The 23,096-nt window shown below is 34.8% G+C and overlaps 1 protein-coding gene across 7 annotated transcripts in view; it reads right to left on the bottom strand.

The window, feature by feature from the left end:
- Positions 1 to 23,096, bottom strand: part of LOC120332889 (spectrin beta chain, non-erythrocytic 1-like) — an 88,528-nt gene that overhangs the window by 42,375 nt on the left and 23,057 nt on the right. For 5 of the 7 annotated variants that reach the window (XM_078119199.1, XM_039400219.2, XM_039400221.2 and 2 more), the window contains exons 8-14: positions 6,434 to 6,585; positions 5,697 to 5,870; positions 4,700 to 4,872; positions 3,841 to 3,956; positions 2,195 to 2,307; positions 1,211 to 1,340; positions 66 to 241 (exon numbers count right to left, since the gene is read on the bottom strand). In XM_078119199.1, the coding sequence (XP_077975325.1) occupies positions 66 to 241; positions 1,211 to 1,340; positions 2,195 to 2,307; positions 3,841 to 3,956; positions 4,700 to 4,872; positions 5,697 to 5,870; positions 6,434 to 6,585 (1,034 nt within the window). Of the gene's footprint in view, positions 1 to 65; positions 242 to 1,210; positions 1,341 to 2,194; positions 2,308 to 3,840; positions 3,957 to 4,699; positions 4,873 to 5,696; positions 5,871 to 6,433; positions 6,586 to 11,545; positions 11,881 to 23,096 lie in introns of those variants that run through there. The other 2 variants (XM_078119201.1, XM_039400224.2) reach the window with 1 other exon arrangement.

The following is a 23,096-nucleotide window of genomic DNA, read 5'->3' as shown; positions in this document are numbered from 1 at the left end:
AAATATGCTAATTAAAATAATTCTCAATTAACAAAATTTAATTAATCAAATTAATTAACACAAACCTTATTAATATCAGAAACTAGTTTTCCTTCCTTGGGTGTGTAAGGCTTCTGGTTGTTTGCTCTCATTTTGCTCTGAAGCGTGAACAATAAAACTTCCAAATTTCCTTTTTCTTCGAATTTACCGGGCTTTTCTTTAGTTCGATAGCTATTGAAAGCTTTGAGTTGCTGTTGAACGCCTGGAATGAATTTTAGGGATAATACATCAATTTTGATGCTTCATCTCTCGAAAGAAAAAGTACATTGGGTATTTATAATGATATTATTTTAGAGAGATAGTATTCTCAACTTTTTAAGCCACATTTTTAGAATTTGTCAAGTCTTGCACCTCAAAAATAACTAGCTAACCATATACTACAAATAACAGATACCAAGGCGAAAATATTTTTCATTCAAAAAACACATTGAAAATATGTGAACATAATGAAAAAATTTGAATATCCAAAATAAGCGGGCAAGATCAAATCTGACAAATATTTTTATTTTTTATCAACTTCTCAAAAATTGTCCACGACCCTCTTGTGAGGCAGGCCCACTATTTTGAATAATTTCATTAGGAATCAAGATAGGATTGTGAATCTTCTCAACAAGAGGATTACCAACAAATATTAAACAACAAATTTGACATCCAAACCAAAAAATATTTTTGAAATATTTCTCGTATTAAAATAGAAAATTATTTCATTATTTTGGATATTTACTTTGCATCCACGTACTATTTTCAACGTGTTTTTGGAATAAAAAATATTTTCGCCTTACTATCTGTTATTTGTAGCTTATTGTTAGTTGGTTATTTCTGAGGCGGGTGCGAGACTTGACAAATTCTAAAAAGGGGGAGCGGTTAAAAAAGTCTGAGAACCACTGTTGTAGATGATTTTCTGAAGGTGGTAGTGAAATTTTCATTCCAAATTTGTAATGATTGTAGGAAAAATTTCCGACAGAAACAAAAAAGCAATAAGTTTACAAAGAATTAACATGATTTTCTCGTTAAAAAAGGGATTTAAATCTGGAAGGAGAAGCTAAAGAAAAAATTTCTGTCAATGAGGAGTCTGGAATTTTTTCTGCTGGAATAATTTTTGTTGAACTGTTTTTTGAACCCATTTTGGAGATGAATATTAATTTTCCTGGATTCACAGCCCTGTTCTCACCTGCCAATGAATTTGCAAAGTTTCTGTCACTCAGAATCATGATGGTTTGTTCAATCCATTCCAAGAGGTCAGAGGTTATGGAATCATACTTGTCAACCATTTCATTGCTTTCTATAACACTTTCAAGAACCTGAGAATGAAGATTGAAATTGAGAAATATACTAAAATAAAAGAGAATTTTACTTTATGGTGTTCTGTCCAAAGACCTACTGATAAGGCAGGAGTTATTATTTGTAAAAGGTCCAGAATGCTATCAGTTCAGCGTTCCCCCATTCTATTTATTACGGCCTTTAACCTGAATAGTTCAATGTTCTGACCATAAGGATACAAGGCTGCATCACAAATGACACACATTGATAAAAGACAAAATTTCAATCTGCTATCCACAGGTGGTTGCATGCTCAAGTGCTGTTCATAAAATTAGTTAATGTGGTGAAAACACAGTCAAAAGAGCATATAGTTGATTAGAGTAGCAAGCCCATAACCACTGACTCTATCCTTAGGCCTTTGTGTTAGCGCAGTGGTTCCCAACCCAACATTTTATGGCTTGCCCCCCCCCCCCCCCTCAGAAGGCTTTTAGCACTCATGGCCCCCTGTTTATCATTCCGGTGGTATTTATAGTGTTATTATGATTGTACGAATCCAAATCCCATTAGGTTCAAATAATTGAACAAAGTGAAAACACACTGTGAAATCCCCTTATTAAACAATTAAACTAGAAAGAACTGGAAATTTTCTTTTAAAGGGAGAAGTGAAATTAGTTCGATCTGTGGCCCTATTAGTGGGCCATGGGCCCTCAGTTGAGAATCACTGTGTTAGAGAATCCAAAGCACAGACTGAAAGGTTATTGTAGCAAGAATCAAAGCAGCTATATTGAGCGGTTCTGCCTCGTATCCCACTTTCCACAATTTTATTCCGTAACGTTTCATCTGGCCAATATCAAACCCTCTCAGACAAGCAAAGTTCGAAAAAATTTTAATTTACCTTTCCAATTCTTTTTCCCTCCACAGCGATAGCCTTCATCTTTGAGAAATAATGATAATATGTAACAACATAGGTAATGATAGATTTCTCATCTGGATGATCAACAGCAACATCTGTTAAAAGAAAATAATGCATGAGCTCGCTTGTTGTTTTTTGACCTATTTTTTTAGATCAGGCCCAGCGGTGACACAACCCGGCCCGCCAAGCCATTTAGTGGGGACCTTGTCAATGATTTTTCCCCATCAAGCGTAAAATCATAATTAGACAGTTTATGCTACAATTTCTGTCAAAGCTGATGTTAGAAAACTATGTAAGAACCCGAAATTTGTGAAAATTTTAAATAAATCAAATCTTCCGTTGTGGGAATATATTAATTCATTGTGAACATGGAAAAGCTAAATTATTTGTGTGACCAGCTAGATGTCTGAAGTTGGTTATAATATGGTCCACCCTGGTTTAGATAGTTGGGATCAACTATGCTGGCATGGCGAAGGTTAAACACATAGAAAATACCTCTCTTGATTTGAGGTTACAACAACCCAGAATACACAACAGACTTGAGTGATAAATAATTCATAAAATGAGCTGAAAATAGCCTTGTATAACCAGTTGATGTTTCACAGGTGACAGGGTTGTTTAGGACAAAAACATCAAGTCTCTCTCTTGGGGGAACGTTCAACTCAATTGACCTCAATAACATTGTAAATGTATTTTTAACAAGTGTATTGTCTTTCCAGATGGCTGGGCATGAGTGGTGCGATGCCACCAAAATGGGTAAAATTGTGTGTTCACTTTCTCTCGTTTTTTTCTCTCAATTTTGTTTGTACGCTATTTTTTACTAGGTAAATAAAATAAACTGACTATGACTATATGTAGTATTAGAGATGTTAACTGTAATGAATTTCTGGCAACTAGCCTTTTTCCAGATGGCTGAGCATGACCCGTGATGTCATCAGTTACGGTGGCTGATCATGACCAACCAGTCTGTCCTTGATATGAGAAAAATTTCTCATAGATGAGTCATCTTTACTTCTGAGTAAGTACCCTTAATTTTGCTCAGAGATGAGTCCTTTACTTTTGAGTGAGTCCCTGTAACTTTGCTCAGAGATGAGTCTCCTTCACTTCCAAGTGAATGTGCTTATCTCTTGGCAGTGCTCGGCCTTAACTTAAATCAGAAATGAGTCTCCTTTACTTCCGAGTGAGTGCCCTTAACTTTGCTCAGAGATGAGTATCATGTGGCTCTTCTACTGTAAGTGAGTGCTGATGACCTTGAGGAGAGCAAATTATCTTTAAAAATATTCTAGTCTACTTCTGAGTGGGTGTACTCGGCGATGCTCTGAAAGAATTCTTGTAGTCGTCTGTAACTTTGCTCAAAGACGAGTCACCCTATATTCTTATTCTACTGCAATTATGATGCCAGATTATCTTGTCCTGATAGAAACTTTCATTAGGGGTCGTTCGACCTCGATGACCTTGAAGTCTTGCCAGACCCCTTATATTTCATGATTATTGTTTGTTTGCTTATTCTTACTGCAATATGTACCTCAATAAAATCTTCGGAAATTAATCATTATCTCCTTTTCATCTAAGTGTACCTAATACCCTGTTTTGAACAAATTCTCAAAAATAGAAAAAGCAACACGAACCTTCAGGATCTAGCAGTTTAGTGAGTCCAAGTTTTTGTTCAGCAACATTGAATGCATTGTGTAGGTTTCCCATCGCATTTGTTTTCTTCAGTTTTTCATATTCAATAAGGTCAGGTCTGAATTCAAACAAAAAAGTTGGTTAAAAATGGACATTTGGGTCAGAAATTGACATGAGGGTAACAAGTAAGAGCATTGATCTGAGCTATATTGGTAATGCAAATTGAAGCTATGTTTACTCTATTAGTTTGTTACTATTGATATTTCATTATTTGAACTATTCCGCTTTGTCAATTTCTGGCAACACTGCCTGTATACTTCTTTCATTGTCATTGTTTTATGCCTCATTGATTTTGGGACATGCTTGGGCACTCCCGAAGTATGTGCACCAAGATGGCACACAATCCCTAAACTGGTACACATACTATGTTCAGGATGTGCGCCATCTTGGTGCACATACTTCTGGAGGTACCATGCTTGTTCTTGCTTCTGATGATAGCGGCATGTTCAAGCTAAAATATATCTATTATGATCATGTAATGCCGGTATAAGGTTGCATTATGTGATATTAGTCAGTTAAACAGTTTGTGGCCAACATCTAAATCATTGTGTTATATATCTGGCTTGAACTGGTAGCAAAGTCGCTTATCATGAAACTATAAATTAAATTGCTGTTTTAAGTATCATTTAGGAGTACTTAAGCCCTCGAGTGGTGAGGGATGTGTCAAATTTTGAGTACAGTCTAACTGTCAAATGGTAATACAAGTCTGAGATAAATTTATGAATGAAGTTATCCAAGTTGATCTGAAAATGAAAAATTTAAAATATTGAATGAAAAATTTGAATCAATGAGCCACAGTACCTGTGTTTATGAATGATAGCGTTGAATGCGAGCCCATCTCTCCAGCTAGTGGTGAAATTATGCACGTTAACGTTCGGGTATCCAGCAGTCTTCATCTGGCACCAAAGCAACAAGGCATCTTTAGCTGATCTTGTTTCCCTGTTGTCCTCGGTCTCGACACTGATGTCTTGAATCTGAAAGATGAGATTTGTATATATATTGAAGGGAGATAAAAATGGTAGATGGATCAAACAACTAATAAAATGCTAAAATTCGGTTGATATTCTAAGAATAGTTTATGACAGGGTTGGCAATATTTTTTCTGTCTGTGAGGTGTAATCATTAATAGACATTTAGCCACACACAAAATTTAGTTTTCCATGAACACAACGAATTAAAAAATCTTCACAATGCGGAATTTTATTTACTTAACATTTTAGTGAAACACTTGGAATTTTGAGTTCTTACATAGTTTGTTAACATCAGCTTTGACAGAAATTGTAACATAAACTGGGGAAAAACTGAGTGTTAAGAAGAGTCACACTAAATATCTTGGTTGGTAGGCTTGTGGACCCCTGGTCGCCTGATGCACACCTATAATTTAGCATAATCAAGCTCCCTAAAAAATTTGTGAGTTGTGCCATAAGAATGTACTCTTGTTACTAACAATGGGCTTGCTATATCTTGTGTTAACTATAGAAAACCGAACACCACATCATCTTTCTGCGTTATCATATTCAAACTCAATAAATATTGCATTTATTCATTTGGCCACCAGTAGCCAGTAGAAACAGGTTTGAGAAACCCCTTTTTTCTTTTAGAAATTGAAAAAAAAAAGCATTTTTATTCATCATACATAGAAATTATCTGCAGCTCAAACACATTTTAGAACTTCAAGACTCTGGAAAACGCACATTTTTCTTAACCGTTGGCTGTTACGGTTAATTTGGTAATTACCAATTTTTAGAATCCCCCTGTTCGAAAATTCCTGACTACACCACTGGTCCTATTCACTCACCTGGAATCTAAGAATAATTGTCCAAATCAGTCCGAGAATAAGTCTATGGTTTCCATCCACGATATCATGAGGTCCCATGTTCTCAAGATGCACTCGCTTGTCTTTGAGAAATTGTAAAGCTTTCGCTGTGTTCTCCAAACAATGGATTCGCATTTTCCCTCTAGTTGGTTTGGGCTGGAAATATAGAAAATATAAAATATTGATAATATTGCTCCCCTTATTCATGGTTATATGATGGAAGCTACGAAAAAGGGCAATAAACAAAATTTAGGAGTTCTGTTCTTAAATTGTCATAATATTTAGCAAGCCCATTATCAAGCTGTCGGCTAGCGTTATATTTGGCATTTCTAAACTTACGTATTAGATTCTTTATTAAAGTCTGTCATGTTAGAGTATCTTACCTAATGACATATCATATTAGTAAATATGCCATGCAGCTATACGGCTTCGTTACATGCTCTTGTATTGCCATGGAGCTATAAGTTTGGTATGGATTATCGAAAAAGGGAAACCTGTTGGTGGGTTCTATACAAAATAGAACTTGTTTATAAAATTGTAAATATCATCACTGAATAAAGAGTATGAATTTAGAAATCATCTGAATTTAAGGATACTTCCAGTGGCATGCCAGAGTTTCTTCCTCTTTTCAATTTCTGGAATTCCATACAAACAGACACAACGATACAAAACTATCATAATTTAATGACTAGATTAAACTGGTTCAAGCTGGTTCTTACCAGTTTTTCTCCTGACAAAACTTCTAATAATTTCATCAAATTCTTTCCATCTCTGAGATCCATGTAAAGATCTTGTATTCTGAGTGAAACTCTCTGCAAATGTGAATTCACCCATTTTGTGAAAGTCTTCTTCTGTACGGCTTCACGTTCGTCTGAAAAAAGAGAGATAAATTTGATAGGATTTCTAAAAAAAATATGTACAATAGAAGCAGACTGTTGTCACAAAATATTAATCCATTTTGTAATGAAATACGGAAACAAAGAGCAAATCTGTCAAATTGTATGTTGTCACTGCCGGAAAGTGAACATCCCGTCGTTATTAATATGAAATCACACGAAGTATTTTGTACCCTTTGTATTATAAAACTTTCTACCCTGGCTATGCTCCTGATCTGCAACAGAACCCTTAAATCATTCAGAACATTCCCAAAATATACCAACATTTTGAAATTTGACATACAAAATATACCAGTTGGCAAAGTTGGTCTAGTACGATGTTTGGGCGGACCCCACAAAAGGGGCGTGGGCAATTTTTCGAGGGGGTGTGAGGCTAATTAAAAATACTTGTTAGATTTGATCTTGCCCGCCTTATTTTGTATATTCACAATTTTTTATTCTGGATACTTACGTTTTATTCATGTACTTTCAAAATGTTTTTTAAACAAAACATACTTTTACCTTACTATCTCTTATTTGTAACTTATTGTTAGCTACCGTAATTATTTTCAAAACGGGGCACAAATCTTTACAAATTTTAAAAGGGGGGTGTGGCCTAAAAAGTTTGAGAACCAATGATATATAAGTCTGAATATTAAAAGAAATCGGTTCCAATTTTTCAATTTAATCATTCATCACCTCTTTACAATTGCACAATTTCTCTATAAATCTCTCTGCCACATGTCATTACATCATCCTGTCTATGTTTATTCAAGCAATAACGTGTCACTGAGAGTTCGTAGTTAAATATTAACAACAGTGCCGGGTGCTACATCAACACTATGCCAATGATAAGGCAGATCTCTCTAAGTCAATAGGCGTTTATGTCCTTTGTTCAGTATGGTTTTTATGGTAATATGGGACCTTCTGAAGTATGCGCACCAAGATGGCGCACAACCTGAACTCAGGTTGTGTACCAGGTTGGGGTTCAGGTTGTGCGACATTTTGGTGCACATACTTCAGGATTACCGTAATATGAATAGAAATGGCCTGTATTTATACCTTACACCAGTGGTTCCCAAACTTATTAGAGTTGCAACCCACTATTTATTACCACAGCTTATGGCGACCCATCTCGTGATTTTCTACAATGTAATTTTATTTTTGATAAATGAACACAAAAGATCTCTTCGAAAAAAAACCATAGTGTTATTCTTTAAAAGAAAATAAATTTAAATCCTGTCTTAATTTCGGAGAAACACGGTAAGAAGTGCTATACAGTGTAAAAAACTGCTATGCGTAAAAAAACAACATGGTCATTCTTTGTGTAGCAAATTTTTGTTCCTTTGAGAAAATTATAAAAAGGAAACTTTGACAGATTAGAATTTAAATTCAATTTAATTTTTTTTTGTTTTTTTGAAGATACGTATTCGAGTCGCCACCGATCCTAATAATCAGTATAATAATCAAATCTTTCTACATCTTTTCACGACCCATAGTTTGGGAACCGCTGCGTTATACTAAGTTGGGTCATGGGTTACGGATATTAGCTTCAGTCCTACACACACAAAGGGTGCAATAAGTCGAAAATCCTGGCCTTATAAGTGAAGCAACTTCATATGTACAAACAGCTGCTTGTTTCGACCTTTAACTAATGAAAGAATACACTACAAAAATGCTATATCAACACTATGCCAATGATAAGGTAGATCTCTCAATGTCAATAGGCGTTTACGTTCCTATTTCCTCTCATGACAAACGATTTTAAAACTTTCGCCATAGGAAAAGTGATTGCCTTGGGGTTAGTTATCACAGTGGTTGTCAACCCTCCCTCTTTCATGGCCCATTTCCATTGCTCATAAAAATTATGTGGCCCATTTACTTTCTCATTCAAGGATTGCAATAAAAACAAACAATTTTTTCCGCAAAAACAGACATTTCCACAAGTAGGTATACAGTTATTTTATTTATTTTTTATTACCTTCCAAGCAGCTAGAAAACTAATGTAAAATTCACACTAGATTTATTATCTAAAAAAATAAGCAATTTTTGTTGTAATTAACAAGTAACATGAAGTGAACTGCAAGTAGCTTCAAAGCATATAAAATAGTTTAATAACTGTATACCTACTTTTGGGCCACCACCTGCATTTGGGCCACCCTGTATATTGAAAATTACCACTCAGTAGCATAAAACAGCATCGTCATTCATTGCTACTACATTTAAAGTTAAACTAATTTATCAAAAATTCAAGCAGTTTTTGATAGCTTTGTGGCCTAAAAATGTTTATGTGGCCCAGCAGTGGACCAAAGCGCACTGGTTGAAAACCAAGACGGTTGGAATGTTTAACTAGGCAATTTTTTAGTAAACTTTTGTAATATGAATAACAATGGTCTGTATTATCACTAACTACCGTAAGTTGGGTCACAGCTTTGACCTTGAATGCGAAAATCACACCGGGTATAATAAAGTCAGTAGGTAATGCCCGATGCATATTTAAAGAAAGCAACTCTATACACATCATGAGCTTGTTCGGAACGCCTCGTAAAAAATGCTTATACTGCTGAACTGTTTTCTGAGATGTATTATTAAAGACGCAAAATTTGCTGAGAAAGAGAGAAAGATTGCAAACTGTAGAACAGTGGTTCTCAAATGTTGAGGTGCGCCTTACAAGGAGAATGTAGACAATGTTTTAAGAGGACTTGAAGCTAATAAAAAACAAAGATATTTGTTGGAATTGAACTTGTCTGTCTTATATCTAGCATATTTACATTTTTTTATTGTTAAGAGATTGCGATTCTGTCCACAGATTTTCAACCTGTTTTTTTTAATAAAATACTTTTGTCCTACCGTCTGTTATTTGTAGCATATTCTTAGATAGTTATTTTTTAGGTGGGGTGCGAGACTTAAAAAATTCTTAAAAGGTGGTGTGGCTTGAAATGTCTGAGACCCACTGCTGTAGAATATTTCCTGTTCAGGTTTGCCCACCTTTCAAATAACCCTAGTGTGGTTGTTGTTGGGTTTGAATCGAAGATCTCAAATTGGAAAGGTTTAGGTGTGTTTGTTAAGGTTCTTGTTCACAACTAACAAGGGGAAAAACTTAAGAAAACTGTAATATTCAATAACACAAGTGGGCGCTCCAGAAGTGCGTGTACCAATATGGAGGTAACTAATTTTGTTCGCCTACTTTACATCAAGTTGTGTAAAGGGACTGAAACCTATGGGCAAAGGTATATTCACTTGCTAACACAGACAGTCCCCGAATTCGTAATAGAACTAAAATAAGGAAAATCGAAATAAAATGATAGACTAACCCTAACCTGGTACACACAATACAGGAGTACCCAATTTTGTAAACAAAATCGCCATCCCCGATCAAATTGGTAATACTAGTACCGAAATGACTACAAAGGGATTTTTATTTATACATAGCACAATACTGTTTGTAATGGACTTCTAAGAAAGAGAAATCTCTTTCGTGAAAATGTTTATATTGTCATTCAGGAATGTGAAATAATGTTTATATGACTTGATTGGAATGAATTGATAAAAGATCTAAGAAGTGGTTTGTGAGGAAACCTTCAACCGACTATTTAGTAGTGTTATTTGTGCCAAGCTTTCACCCTGTAGATACCATATTGGTTTTTGTGAAATATGTTCCAGAGGGTACAAGATCTTAGCACTTGGTTAAATATTTTTAATGAAAATGATGGTTTTGAACGTGTGAGCCAATTTCTAAGCGCCGCCAACTCTCCCTAACACTCTGAAAATAAGTATCAAGAATTGAGCAATGGTAAAGTATGGGGAGAAATGCTTCTGGGGTCAAGGGTCGGGAAACACCCATAGGTGTATGGTTTCTAATAATTATATACCTTTTTGTAGCACATAACATTTCAACAAGTCTTTCATTACAAAGATGGCTTTATACAAGCTTCCACTAACATGTAATATGTTTCCATATTTTGAAAGGACCTGCAGTTCTTGATTCAGCCTAACCAATTTGGCCTGAGTGGGGTGGGCATGGAACTTAACCCCGAGATTCAAACCCTGCGATCAGGGGCGTATCCAGAAATTTTCAAAGAGGGGGGGGGGGGTGGTTCTGAAATTTTTATTTGCCAAGTTAGATCGAAACAGCTAGCAGGTCCAATCGAACGCTGGAATACGCATGTTCTTAGTAGTCTTGGGGTCTAAAAAGCATTTCAAGCAACGGAAAATAGCTATCTATGATACAGAAAATTGATTTTATTTTTTTCTCATTTCAAAAAGGGGGGGGGGGGTTTCGACCCGAAAAACCACCCCCTGGCTATGCCACTGCCTGCAATGCCAAAACAGTTCGATGTTTCAAGTCTAATGTTTTAAACACCAAGTCATCACATCTTAGCAAAGCAAAAGCCAAGGAAAGTCTAAGAAAGTTTAAATGAGCTTTATGCAAGGAATTTCCCGTATATTCATTCAACACGTCTTAAGAAATAATCTCTCAGACGGAAATCCCTTTTAATCCCATAAGTAAATACCAAATCTATTTATAGATACAGATAGATAGAAGATTAAAATTTTTAAACATACTCGATAAAAGTTACGTAAAACCTTTAAAGAATAACTGATAATTTTTTCAAATATTCGCAGGTTTTACGACTTAAATTGTACATTCTTTACACACAGAAAAAAAATGATAAAAAAACTTCGTCTCCATTCGTGCCTTGAACATAACGCTGGCAAAAAAAATACAATCCCATTGTTTAAGTCCACAGCACCTCAATATTGCTTATTCAACTATTATTCAGTAGAAAAAAAAGAAAAATTAACACAAACTTTAAATCTGCATAAATCTCCATCCCATCAGAAGAAATCACAGATCTCTGGATTGTCCAATTCCCCCCCCCCCCCCTCCACACACACAAAAATAATTTGGTACTGTTCGAAACCTTATTCTGAACAAAAATACCAAATACAAACCTTGAAGCTGTTTAAATCTCCCTTCCATCTGTGTGAGAGAAAACGGTGTAACAGGGTGATCACTAACTTCTTCGATTCCATGACTACCTTTACCAGAATATTCCGAAAAACTAGATCGGGAGGATGAAACGGATCCTTCACGATGGGGAACTGAACTTGTGCTATTCCGAGGGGTCCTGGGGTTGGACCCAGGGGGTGTAGTATCCAATGAAGCACTCATGACAGCATAGTTTGAAAAAGCTTACGAAATGGAATGAATGTTTGTGAGGTAAAATCCAGGAATGATGTAGAAAATAGTTCAAATTTCCAAGGAATGTTTCTAATTTATTGCTAGAGCATCTGAGTTATCATAAAAATATTTGGTAATGATTTAATAATCTTATCAATGCTTATCTTTATCAGTACGAACTGATCTAGATGAGAACAATTCCTAGAGCATCAGGTTAATTATAAAAATACTTGATGGCAATTGATAACTCAATCTTAACAATTTATCTAATTATCTCATTAACAGTGTGAAACAATTAAGATAAAAATAAACTTAGGTAGAATTCCACATCTGCGTAATTAATAAAAAATATTCGATAATGGGATATAAGAAAATGATATGTCAATCCTCTTATAAGTAATTTATTACAAAAAGAAAAGAAGTTTGATAACTAAACTGCTATGGAGTTCTAAAGCTGATTCAGCCTGTTCTTCGTAACTATGATAACAAACATTTGCTAAAAACTTCTAACGATCGCACATCTACGACCGCACAAGTATTTTTTAACTAGACAATTATTATCAGTAATTTTATCACAGAGGAAATCCAAGTTTGATAACTTAACTGCTATTAGACTCTGGAACTGATTCAGACTCGTTATTATATTCTACTCGAAGCCGTGGCGCACAAATATCCGCAACTATAAATACATAATTCATTCACTGATAACTCTTTCCAAAAACCTAGTTTGCGGCCACATATAAAATGAATTAGGATAGGATTTACATAATCATCCCGGGGGAAAGGAGAGCCACATAAGAATGCTTTATCATATGGCGTACCACAGCCTCTCATTTGGTTACCAGTCCACGTCGGTCTTGGGATTAGTTAGCCATTTGTTTCAGGTGCATGGACTTGATGGTGGAGGAAGCCGTATCCAACCAGCAGTTACATAAACCACCCTATGGCGGTCTATTTGTATTGCTCAGCACGACGTGCCACACCGCTGAGTCAATTAATAACTCCTACTGCATTGTAGCATATGTTCCGCAACTATATATTTGATTAATAACTCGTACTGAAAGCTCTACTACACATCTGCGACCGCACAACACATTTCCAACGACATCCTGTCAATCTATGTGTATACTACGACGTCAATAAAACTCAGAATTACTTCCTTTCGATACAGAACTACGCGATATGTCACTATATTGTGTATAAATGATACAAATGCTATTTATAGATTAGGTTTGATGCTAGGTGACCTTACTTTCACTTGGGCAAAAGAAGTTTATCTTTATAATTTTTTATTCTAAAATTTTACCTCAGATATTAATTGGTGTTTTTGCTAGATATTGAATAAGTTGAATTTTAGGATTTTTATGTCTGAGTTTTGTTATTTTGAGAATTCTAGGATTTTAGTCTGATTTTGATTGAAGATATTCTGATCAAACATATCGACGCATGAAATCCAAATTGGGCTAAGTCCATTTTTCTAGTTTTGAGAAAAACGCAAAAAACGTTTTTTTTTTTGTTTCTTTTTTTCATTTCTCTAATACCTTACATCGAGGATGTCTAGTTTTTATGGTCCACCAAAGTTACAATGAAGGCCATATTTAGATGGTATAAAAAAATTTGTGCTCCGCCCCAATTTTTTGGGGGGAGGGGTTTTTCTGGACTCAACCCTTTTTGGCTCTCAATTTTCTGAACCAGAAACAATTTTATTGGACTTAGGGCCCCTTTATTATCTTATTATAGAGGCTGGTATGGACTTAGCGCTTTGTATTATATTTTTTGAGAGGAGCTATGTCTAAAAAAACGGACTTAGCCCAACTTACAATGCAGTTATCCAGAGCTAAGTCCACTATATTAGACACAGCTCTGTTTAGTTCTCAAATGCCCTAAAAAAAGCAGGGTTATGTCCATAGCTGACTTGAGATCTAGAGCACCTAGAGATAAGGCAAATAGACCAAAATGTAGAGCTAAGTCCAGGAAAATCAGCAATTGAAAAATGTCATTTTTTGGAAAAGTGGACTTAGCACTGTTTGGTTTTGAGGTGTCGATATGGCGGGAATGCAAGACTTTAGTTTGAAATGCTATCGCTCCAGAAGTGTGTGTACCAACATGGAGGTAACCAATTTTGTTCGCCCACTTTACATCAAGTTGTGTAAAGGGACTGAAACCTATGGGCAGAGGTATATTCACTTGGCTAACACAGACAGTCCTCAAACTCGTAATAAAACTAAAATAAATAAAATCGGGATAAAGTTACGGCCTAGCACTAACCTGGTACGCACACTACAGGAGTACCCTGAGCAAATCATCGAACTGTTCACTGAACTGTTTATTTTATTACAGCACGCTGATACTGGAGTCCCAGTTATGACTCAAAATTATTTTACATAACGTTACTATATTAATGCAGGGAAAGTCATAAGGAAGTAATAAAGTTAATATTACTAAACGCATTTTATTATTAAACTTTAGTTTACCCTTTACATGCCTGCAACTTTTCATTTCTCTCCTATTTTTTCTCATTTTCAAATAACAAGGTTAATAATTTAGTACTCCCACAGTATGTGTATCAAGTTGGGGTTAGGCCGTAATCTTATTCCGATTTTCCTTATTTTAGTTCAATTACGAGTTCGGGACTGTCCGAGTTAACCAAGTGAAAACACCCCCTGCCCATAGGTTTCAGTCCCTTTACACAACTTGATGTAAAGTAGGCAAACAAAATTAGTTACCTCCATATTGGTACACACACTTCTGAAGTGCCAATAATTCTAACATGACAGTTGCCAGATGAGAAGTACAATAAATGAACCAAAGTCTGTGCCCAGAAATACAAAACTTTATGAAAATATGGCAACCCAAAGTGAAGTTATGAGCAATTACTGAGCAAGCGCCAAAACTACTGAAACCATATCAATTTACAAATACTCGTACAACTATCTGTAACTTACTATATGTACTGACAGAGCTAAAAGTTTGCAGTATATTCTATACTGAGCAATGTCATAGTGACGTGGACTTAGTAAGGTCATAATACATCCTAACTCTGGCCATCCATGAATAATACCATGAAGCGTAGCTACTATCTATACCTCATCTGTGGCCAAGTCAATTTCAAACCCAGCACACAAAAAACACTCAACTCGACCACTCAAGTATGAAGGGGTTTTACGAGAGACTAAATAAAATAGATATAGGAATCTATTCCTAACAAAGGGCAATTCCGACAGGCTGTGAGGTTGTATGGGTTGAATGGATTTTATTATTTTGAGGGTAAAAATGTCTGATTATAATATTGGCTGAAAATTAGCAATATTATCAAAAGAGCCCAAAAATGGCTCATTTAAAGTTATTATTTCACCCTAAATTTTGTTATGGAGTCAGTTCTCAATATATCTCAACCTGGTTTGTTGTTTTATAATCAGTAATTATTCAAGTATTTTTACTTCATTTAATACATCTGTGAGGACCAAAACAATGTATGGTAGGCTTTATGGACACCCTTTAAATGAGCATTGCTCAATTCTCAATCACTTTCAATACATTTCTTGTTTTCAATATGAGACTTCTCAAAAAATAAAAAAACATCAAGCTCCTAACAGAACCAGTGAGTCTGTTCAAATCCAATTTCATCCACTTAAGTCTAATCAAACAAATTAGTTACGAAACGTTATTTGCAATTCAAAAACCAATAAAATTATTGATCCGATTGATTTTGTTGCTTTCATAATTCAAGAAAGCAAAGAGCAAGGCTGTAAAGTTGAAGTTTGTGGTTTTTATTGATATTGGATTCAGAGTTATATAACTCCCAAGAGCAGGGTGGTCCAAACCCAGGCACGCGGGCCATGTGTGGCCCGCAGCTCCATTATCTATGGCCCACGTAATTTGACCAACAGATATCGCTTTAAGTTACAGTAATTATCTTACACAGATTTAATTCCAACAGAATTCTAAATACCATTCTGAAGATTGGTGGATTTCAAACACTAAGCATACACACAAACGACCCAATCAACTGATGATCCATTTTTAAACATATTCAAAATTTTCTTTTTTTTCTTAAAATGAGACCCTTAGGAAATAGTGTAACTATCTATAATCCATACGACCAACTAGAAACACCCACAATCAGAATTTGCCACTGAAAACCACGCCTAAGACACACCACCTGATTGAATAAACTATAAGCCAAAGCTGGGAAAAATGTTTTTCTGGAATGTTTGAGGGTACTCACATAAGATTATAGGTTGAGTGCTGGGTGAAAAAGTGTTTGTGCCAGTGCTACATTATTATCAAAATGTGAGAAACTTGAAGATAATATATTACAGAAGCAGGCTAAATGCCGGTATGTTGTTGTTTGCAAAAATATATGGTATATTACATCTTCGCTGGCTTTCCTGACATTTTCAAAACAAAACTGCCTTATAGTATATATTTCAGTATTGTGGAATTCATAATCTCATGGCTGTGTTCTGATTGTATTTACTTAAATTTATTTGGGTAATCAGAATTCTAATAGCTAATTCTCAGATGATATTGACCCTAGGTCGGCATTTTCTAGGCGTACAATGTAATTGCATAAATCTATATATATGTACTCCAGCGACATTTCAATGGCCTTTCATAACTATACTGAAAGATGAGCAAAATAAATTCATCGTTCCGTTACAACTAAAAACTACAATTCTGCAGTTCATATTTCAGTTAGATTACATTTCCACAAGATCACATTTAAATTAAAATATAAAAGTGAGCAATTAGGCACCCATCAGACTTCAAATAAAAAAATACTTAAATATTCTATCAAACTATTCATTCCTTTCTCATACTCTAAAAAGGACAAAAACTCAGGAAGCAACATTGTGAAATAAAAGATTGAAAGTTACGATTTGAAACAATCTCGACACACTTTTGCACAACACGACAATTCAACGGTATTCTGACAATGAATAGAACCAACAACAGAAGAGATGTAACTGAACCATGGTTTAGTATCATACGACAGTGTCCTTTGACAAGCAACACTATAACGAATTCTGTCAGTCACTTTACATCCGTAACTTTAATTTTCTAAAATCCTAATTTTCATGGTTTTTATTTCAAGAATTCCATAAAGGTCGCATTTTTTATACGCTTTATGCAATAATAAAGCAAATGCATGATTTTGAAATACTTTTGAAAACTGGCATTTCCAGTAACAAACACAAAAAAGGGGGCTCCCGAAGTATGCGAACCAAGATGGCGGACATCGGAATGTAATATGTGTACTAGGTTAGGGTTAGGCCATAATTTTAGGTATAAATACTACGGGAGGCTCTTGGCTAGTCTTCGAACTGATAATAGGACTAAAATAAGGAAAATTGGAAAGAAATTATAGCCTAACCCTAACCTGTTAACCATGTTACGTTCCGATGTCCGCCATCTTGGTTCGCATACTTCGGGAGCACCCAAAAAAGTTTCATTATTTTAATACAAGAAATTTTTACAGATCCCCATAAATTTTCTTTTTTTCCTGAGAGACATTACTAAGATTTAATTAACCTCCACTTTTATAGCTTGAATAATTTCAGAAAGGGCCAAATTTTGAATGCAAAGTTTGGGAAAATTTTGAAAAACTTAATTTCAAAACTTACATTTTGACTAATGAGATAAAGATTTTTACAGATTTCCATACATTTCTACTTTTTTAGAAAAATTTTGAATCTTCATTACAAACAAAACTCTGAACAAGCAGTTACTTATCAAAATTTGCTCAAGGAAGGGGTGCAGATAGTAACCCCTACCTACCTCCCCCCTTTTGAAAAAAATTATAAAAAAAAATCTAGTTCTGTATCCTGTATCTTTCCTAGAAAATATGAAAATTCCTGGGTTTTCATTCGGTTTTGCTTATTCAATTATTTTAACATGTACCGGTATTCCTCTGTCACACTCAATATCTATGGAGATTATGATAATAACTTGCTAACTCTAAAATACCTCAACTGATTAATTAGAAAATTCAAAAATTCCCAGAATACTAAATTATTTAGATATGAACACAGCCAAGCCATGTTTCATCATTCTAAAACAATAATTTTTTTCTTAATTCCTCAAATTTAAATATAATCGCATCATTTCAATAATTCTGCCCATAAATGGTGTACTATAGTATTGTTAACACCCTGCAGCTATGAGTTTGATTTGTTTATATTCAAACTCATCGCAGATTTTCACAAAGCTTTCCGCGATAATAAATGACGTAACCAGGTCTTAGGTTCCTAATAGGAGTCTGCACTTTTAAGAATAATTTATTAAAAATGAAAATATATGGCCAAGTTTGATACTTTGATAACTAGACACAATCTGTTGTTATTATATATGGTTTATCCTTGTTCAAGCTTGTTTGGTTATGCTATAACAAAACTATTGAACTGATTCCTTAGACATGTTCTTCCCAAGTTTGGCAGAATGATAATCAGACACAAAGGAGCTCAATTATGTTCGATTTATCTCTGTTCAAGCTTGATTATATATTCTTGAAAAATTGTAAAGATTTTCGCTTGAGTACCCTTGAATCATCTTAAGATTACAGATTTATTGGAAAAGTGGTTTTCTGATATTGATTCCAGGTTTCAAATTAAAATTAAATTGCGTTTCCTTTCGCAATTTCTGAATTACACTGTATGAGAGAGATACTGTACATAATGTATCATCATCTCTAAATTTCAACTGACATATATTCTTGCATATAAGCAGAGTTTAAAACTTATACGCGCATAACCGTAATTGCATTAAAGAGTTTGACAGTAAAAGTGAGGATGAATTTCAAGGATTTTGAAACACTTCTCACTGTTATTAATAAGAGCAAAATATAGCAATAATGGTTACCAATTTTCATTATTTATTCTCTTCTGCAACCATTCGCTGTGATAGGTGCGGTGTACGGCGGCGTGTTACAATTTGTAGGGTCGGCTTAATAAGCGAATTTTTATAAATTCACCGTTTAAGAGGGTCAGCTTATATTTGGGCAAGAATGTGAAGTAACCGACCGACAAAAAATTCGAATCTCACTACTGGTGTAAGGTATGTTCACGGAAGTATCAGACATTCACTGACCGACTGTCTAGTCTAACTTATGGCATTCAAGTGAGCGGGTATGAAACTCGCAAAACTTTTCTTTTAGCTAGTTCATTCAAGAAAAATGCTCCAGAAGTGTGTGTACCAATATGGGGGTAACTAATTTCATTCCTCTACTTTACATCAAGTCGTGTAAAGGGACTGGAACCAATGGACAAGGGATATATTCACTTGGCAGTCCCCAAACTCGTAATGGAACTAAAATAAGGAAAATCTGGATAAAATTATGCCCTTACTCTAACCTGGTACACATACTACGGGAGTACCGATGGAAAATCTCAAACTATCAATCTAGAATTCTGCATTTCCATAATTATAAATATATAGTTGATGACAATAACCTGCCAAGCTCTGTATTTTTTATCAAAATTCCTCAAAGAAGTGATGGGTTTGAACTCAAGGTCTATAACCTACACCAGGGCTACTCAACTGGCGGACCGCGGGCCGAATCCGGACCTTACGACCATGAAATTTGGACCGCTCTGCTTGTTTATTTTGGCAGTATAAGCATCGTTTCATAGTTTTAGATGATTTTGATACAATTTAAATACAAAGCTACCGATGTGCAATATCTGTGTCCATATTTGTGAGCCATTCATTGCTCTTGTATATAATTTAATATTGCATTTGAAGTTTCGTTCATTTGATGACATAAATTTTCTGTAATGACCGGACCCCAGTAATTTTGAAGTTTCGTAAACGGACATTTGGTGAAAATAGTTGAGTAGCCCTGAACTACACCACTGATATAAGAACACTGAAACATAACACATCCTCAGGACATAAAGCTTAAACATAGGATATTTAACCTAAAATGCTAATTTTAACATATAAATCAAAAACACTAATCACATAAAGTGGTGTATATAAGTCAAATTGCGCCCCCTCGGCCAATGACTGACATTTTTAAAGACTGTTGTTGAATTAAGATACTTGTACATTATTATTTGAGTAATAATCACGAGTTTCATTTATTCCTAATTTGAAATTAGATTATTGAAAAATTTCACGATTGAGGCTTTCCAACCTTTTTGCACCCCAGTCCAAACGGCACCCATGGCTGACACCCTAGATCAGAGCTACTCAACTATTTTTAGCGAAGATCCGTGAACAAAACTTTAAACCGAGAATATCGGTTGGAAACCGAAGACTTATCGATCGATAGTTGGGGGATCCCCCAAATCAGAAACTGCAGTTTCGATTCATCCACTCTTGTAACTTGCGCACTGCGCATCGCACACACACACTCGGCGGGTCTCAAAATTCTCTCGCTTTACAAAAATATAGATCACTATATCAATAATTTATTGATAACTCGCTAATTATACGACATAATTCGCCCAAAATCAATAGGCTTCTGGTCCGAGATAAGATGAATACACATGCAAAATCTGGAGCAGATTCAATTTCGCTTTCGTGAGATATCGCGTGCATCTAACAGACAAACAGACAGACAAATACCTATCAACATACTTACCGATTAAGATCGATAAGTAATTACTGGAGTCCAGTCTTTCCAGAAATTATATTTGGACATTCTTAAACGCACACTTCCTCGGCCGGCTGATGACTATTCTCTAATCAAGATAGCGCTATTTGCATTGTTTATTACAGCGTTCGATTTCGTTCCATATGTAATCAGATGCAAGTATTAGCAAACTACAAAATAACATTTAAAATTATAAAAGTCATTTAACAAAAGGAAACGTTCACATATCTAAATTGGGAGATCCAAAATAAAGAATTAACCAGGGGTTGCCAACCCTTGTTCAATAGAATATAACCATACGTGACATTAAATATCAAACTGAAACACAATAAAGCACATGAAGAAATACAAATATATGAACTCCCTCCGGTTGAGCTATGCTTATACATACACAAAAAAGTTTATGAAAAACTACTTTTCCAAATCAAATACTCGAAAGGTCCGATTTTGGATCGCGGTCCACCAGTTGAGTAGCCCTGCCCTTGATAATACCATTGACAACATGGCTGTTTTGCATAACCTATTCAACTTCATTCACACGTCGATTCACTCTAACCACATATTTCATTTTTACGGCGTTTCAAAACTAAGAGAAATAGCTTCAGGCAATTCGAACCTGATCAGCCATCATAACAGTAACACCGCCCAATTATCAGTGTTCTGGCAACCTTTATTAACTTATACAGGAAGTTGTAATTTACTTGATGCTAACATTTTTGCTAAATACCTGAACGTCGAGCCAAGAATTATGCAATCTGGAATAAATAATTGATTGCCATGTTTTTTACTCCTTACAGATTTAAAAGCAAAAAAACTTTTTATTGCATTCAGAGACCAGAATTTGTAAGCAGGTAAGACATTAAAACATTTCATATTACCTAAATAGGATCATACATTTACAAAAAAATATTAATATTTATTCAAAAAGGCCCTATTTTTTATACTCATGAGTCGCCTTTTTTTGGATAGCTAATTAATGTAGGAGTAAAATACCAGAAACAAATTCATTATTTTTATATTATTCCAAATATGACCATTTCTAATAATTTCTTACAATTTCAGATCATGATAGCAACCAACAGTGCTGTATTCATTATCTGCCATAACGCATCTTCATTTCAATACAAACAAAAATTCATTGTTCTATGTTTTCCTAATTAAATTAGGAATCAATTAAATACAATGAAACATCCTGAAGTGTTGAATCATTTCCGTTTGTTTATATGGATAATTGTCTATCAAATTTCAAAGCGTGCCAAGAAATTACAAATAAAATATATTTAATCAACATCTCAATTTGATCAAATAACTGCTTTTCCATCCCGGGCTATTTGAAAAAGATCTATTATAAAAATGATGACAAAAAAATACCTGTTTTTATTAATTTACTGTCTTGTAGTTTACAATTTTGCACAGCAAAATTTGGGGCATTTTAAGAATTTCTATTAAATAGAAAATTTGAATTTTCTTTTATAAAAGTCTTATATTATAGAAGTAAAATTTTTACCAGCCTTGATTATTAATGAGCTTAATTCAACAGAGTGATGCATATCATTCTCGAAAATCAAATATCCAGACATCAACTAACAAACAGGGGAACAGTCAGAAATTTACTAATTGCCAACTTGAACTGTAGCAGTGGTTCTCAACCTTTTTTCTTTCGTGGCCGACTTTCGTTTTATAAAAATTCTGTGGCTTATTAACTCTCTCATGCAAAGGAAAAACTACAAGGAAAACAAGACTCTGTTTGCAAAAATAAATATTTTCACTTTAATAATTAGGATAAAAAGCAGCAGCATCATTCATTGCTACTACAATAAAAAGTCGACTATAATGACGCAAATGAAACTAAACTTTTCAATAACGATAATAATTTTTAATAGGCTTTTGGCCCATTTGGAAATGTCGCTATGGCCCAGCAGTAGGCTATGGCCCACTGGTTGAGAACCAGTGAGCTAGTGGGACCGGTTTTTCATGTCTTGAGGAGATATGAAGCACTTCATCAAGCTACGAAAACTTGCTATGTATGGTTCGAAAAAATGAATTTTTTACATTTTAAAAGGGGGGGTCCAACCCGCAACCGTCCAGTGTACACCTCTGCTACCATAGGCAAACCTATACCGATACCCAACTTAACACACAAAGCTAAAATTTGCGCCATTTTTTTTATGAATACATCATTTTCCAACAGATATTGGATAATATATAATAAAACTTTAGGTATTTATTGTTTTTGTATAAAATAAGACGCTTGACAGCAATCTAGAAAAACAGCATTTAAAATTCTCAAGACGAACCATACACCTATAGAAATATAACCTAAAATTTGCGCCAACTCGCCTATTACTAAACTGCTGAGTAACAATGTGTAATAAAGATCCTATCACCGTTCCATCAGTAGAGGTCGTATCTATTCTGTTATGTTATTAACCCTGTTTGCACAGAAGATAACAGTTTAAACATTGAGTAAAAAGCTTTACTATTTACTTTGTGTTCAACTAGTTAACATTCATACAGTATACATGTGACTTATTAACTTGGACACAAAAAAGGCGGCAAAGAATAATTCATAGGTACACAATGATATAGAGTGTTGCGTCACTGTCAAAACATAAGGGGTTGTATTCAGGGATGCCTGAAACGATTTTAGTGCATTCTAAGTTATGTTGAAATAAAAATATTTTGATATTAGTAAAAATTTAAGATTATTTTGATGTACAGGG

The sequence above is a fragment of the Styela clava genome, chromosome 13 (genome assembly GCF_964204865.1).
Source record: "Styela clava chromosome 13, kaStyClav1.hap1.2, whole genome shotgun sequence".
Lineage (NCBI taxonomy): Eukaryota > Metazoa > Chordata > Ascidiacea > Stolidobranchia > Styelidae > Styela > Styela clava.
This window is presented reverse-complemented; position numbering and strand designations above follow the sequence as displayed.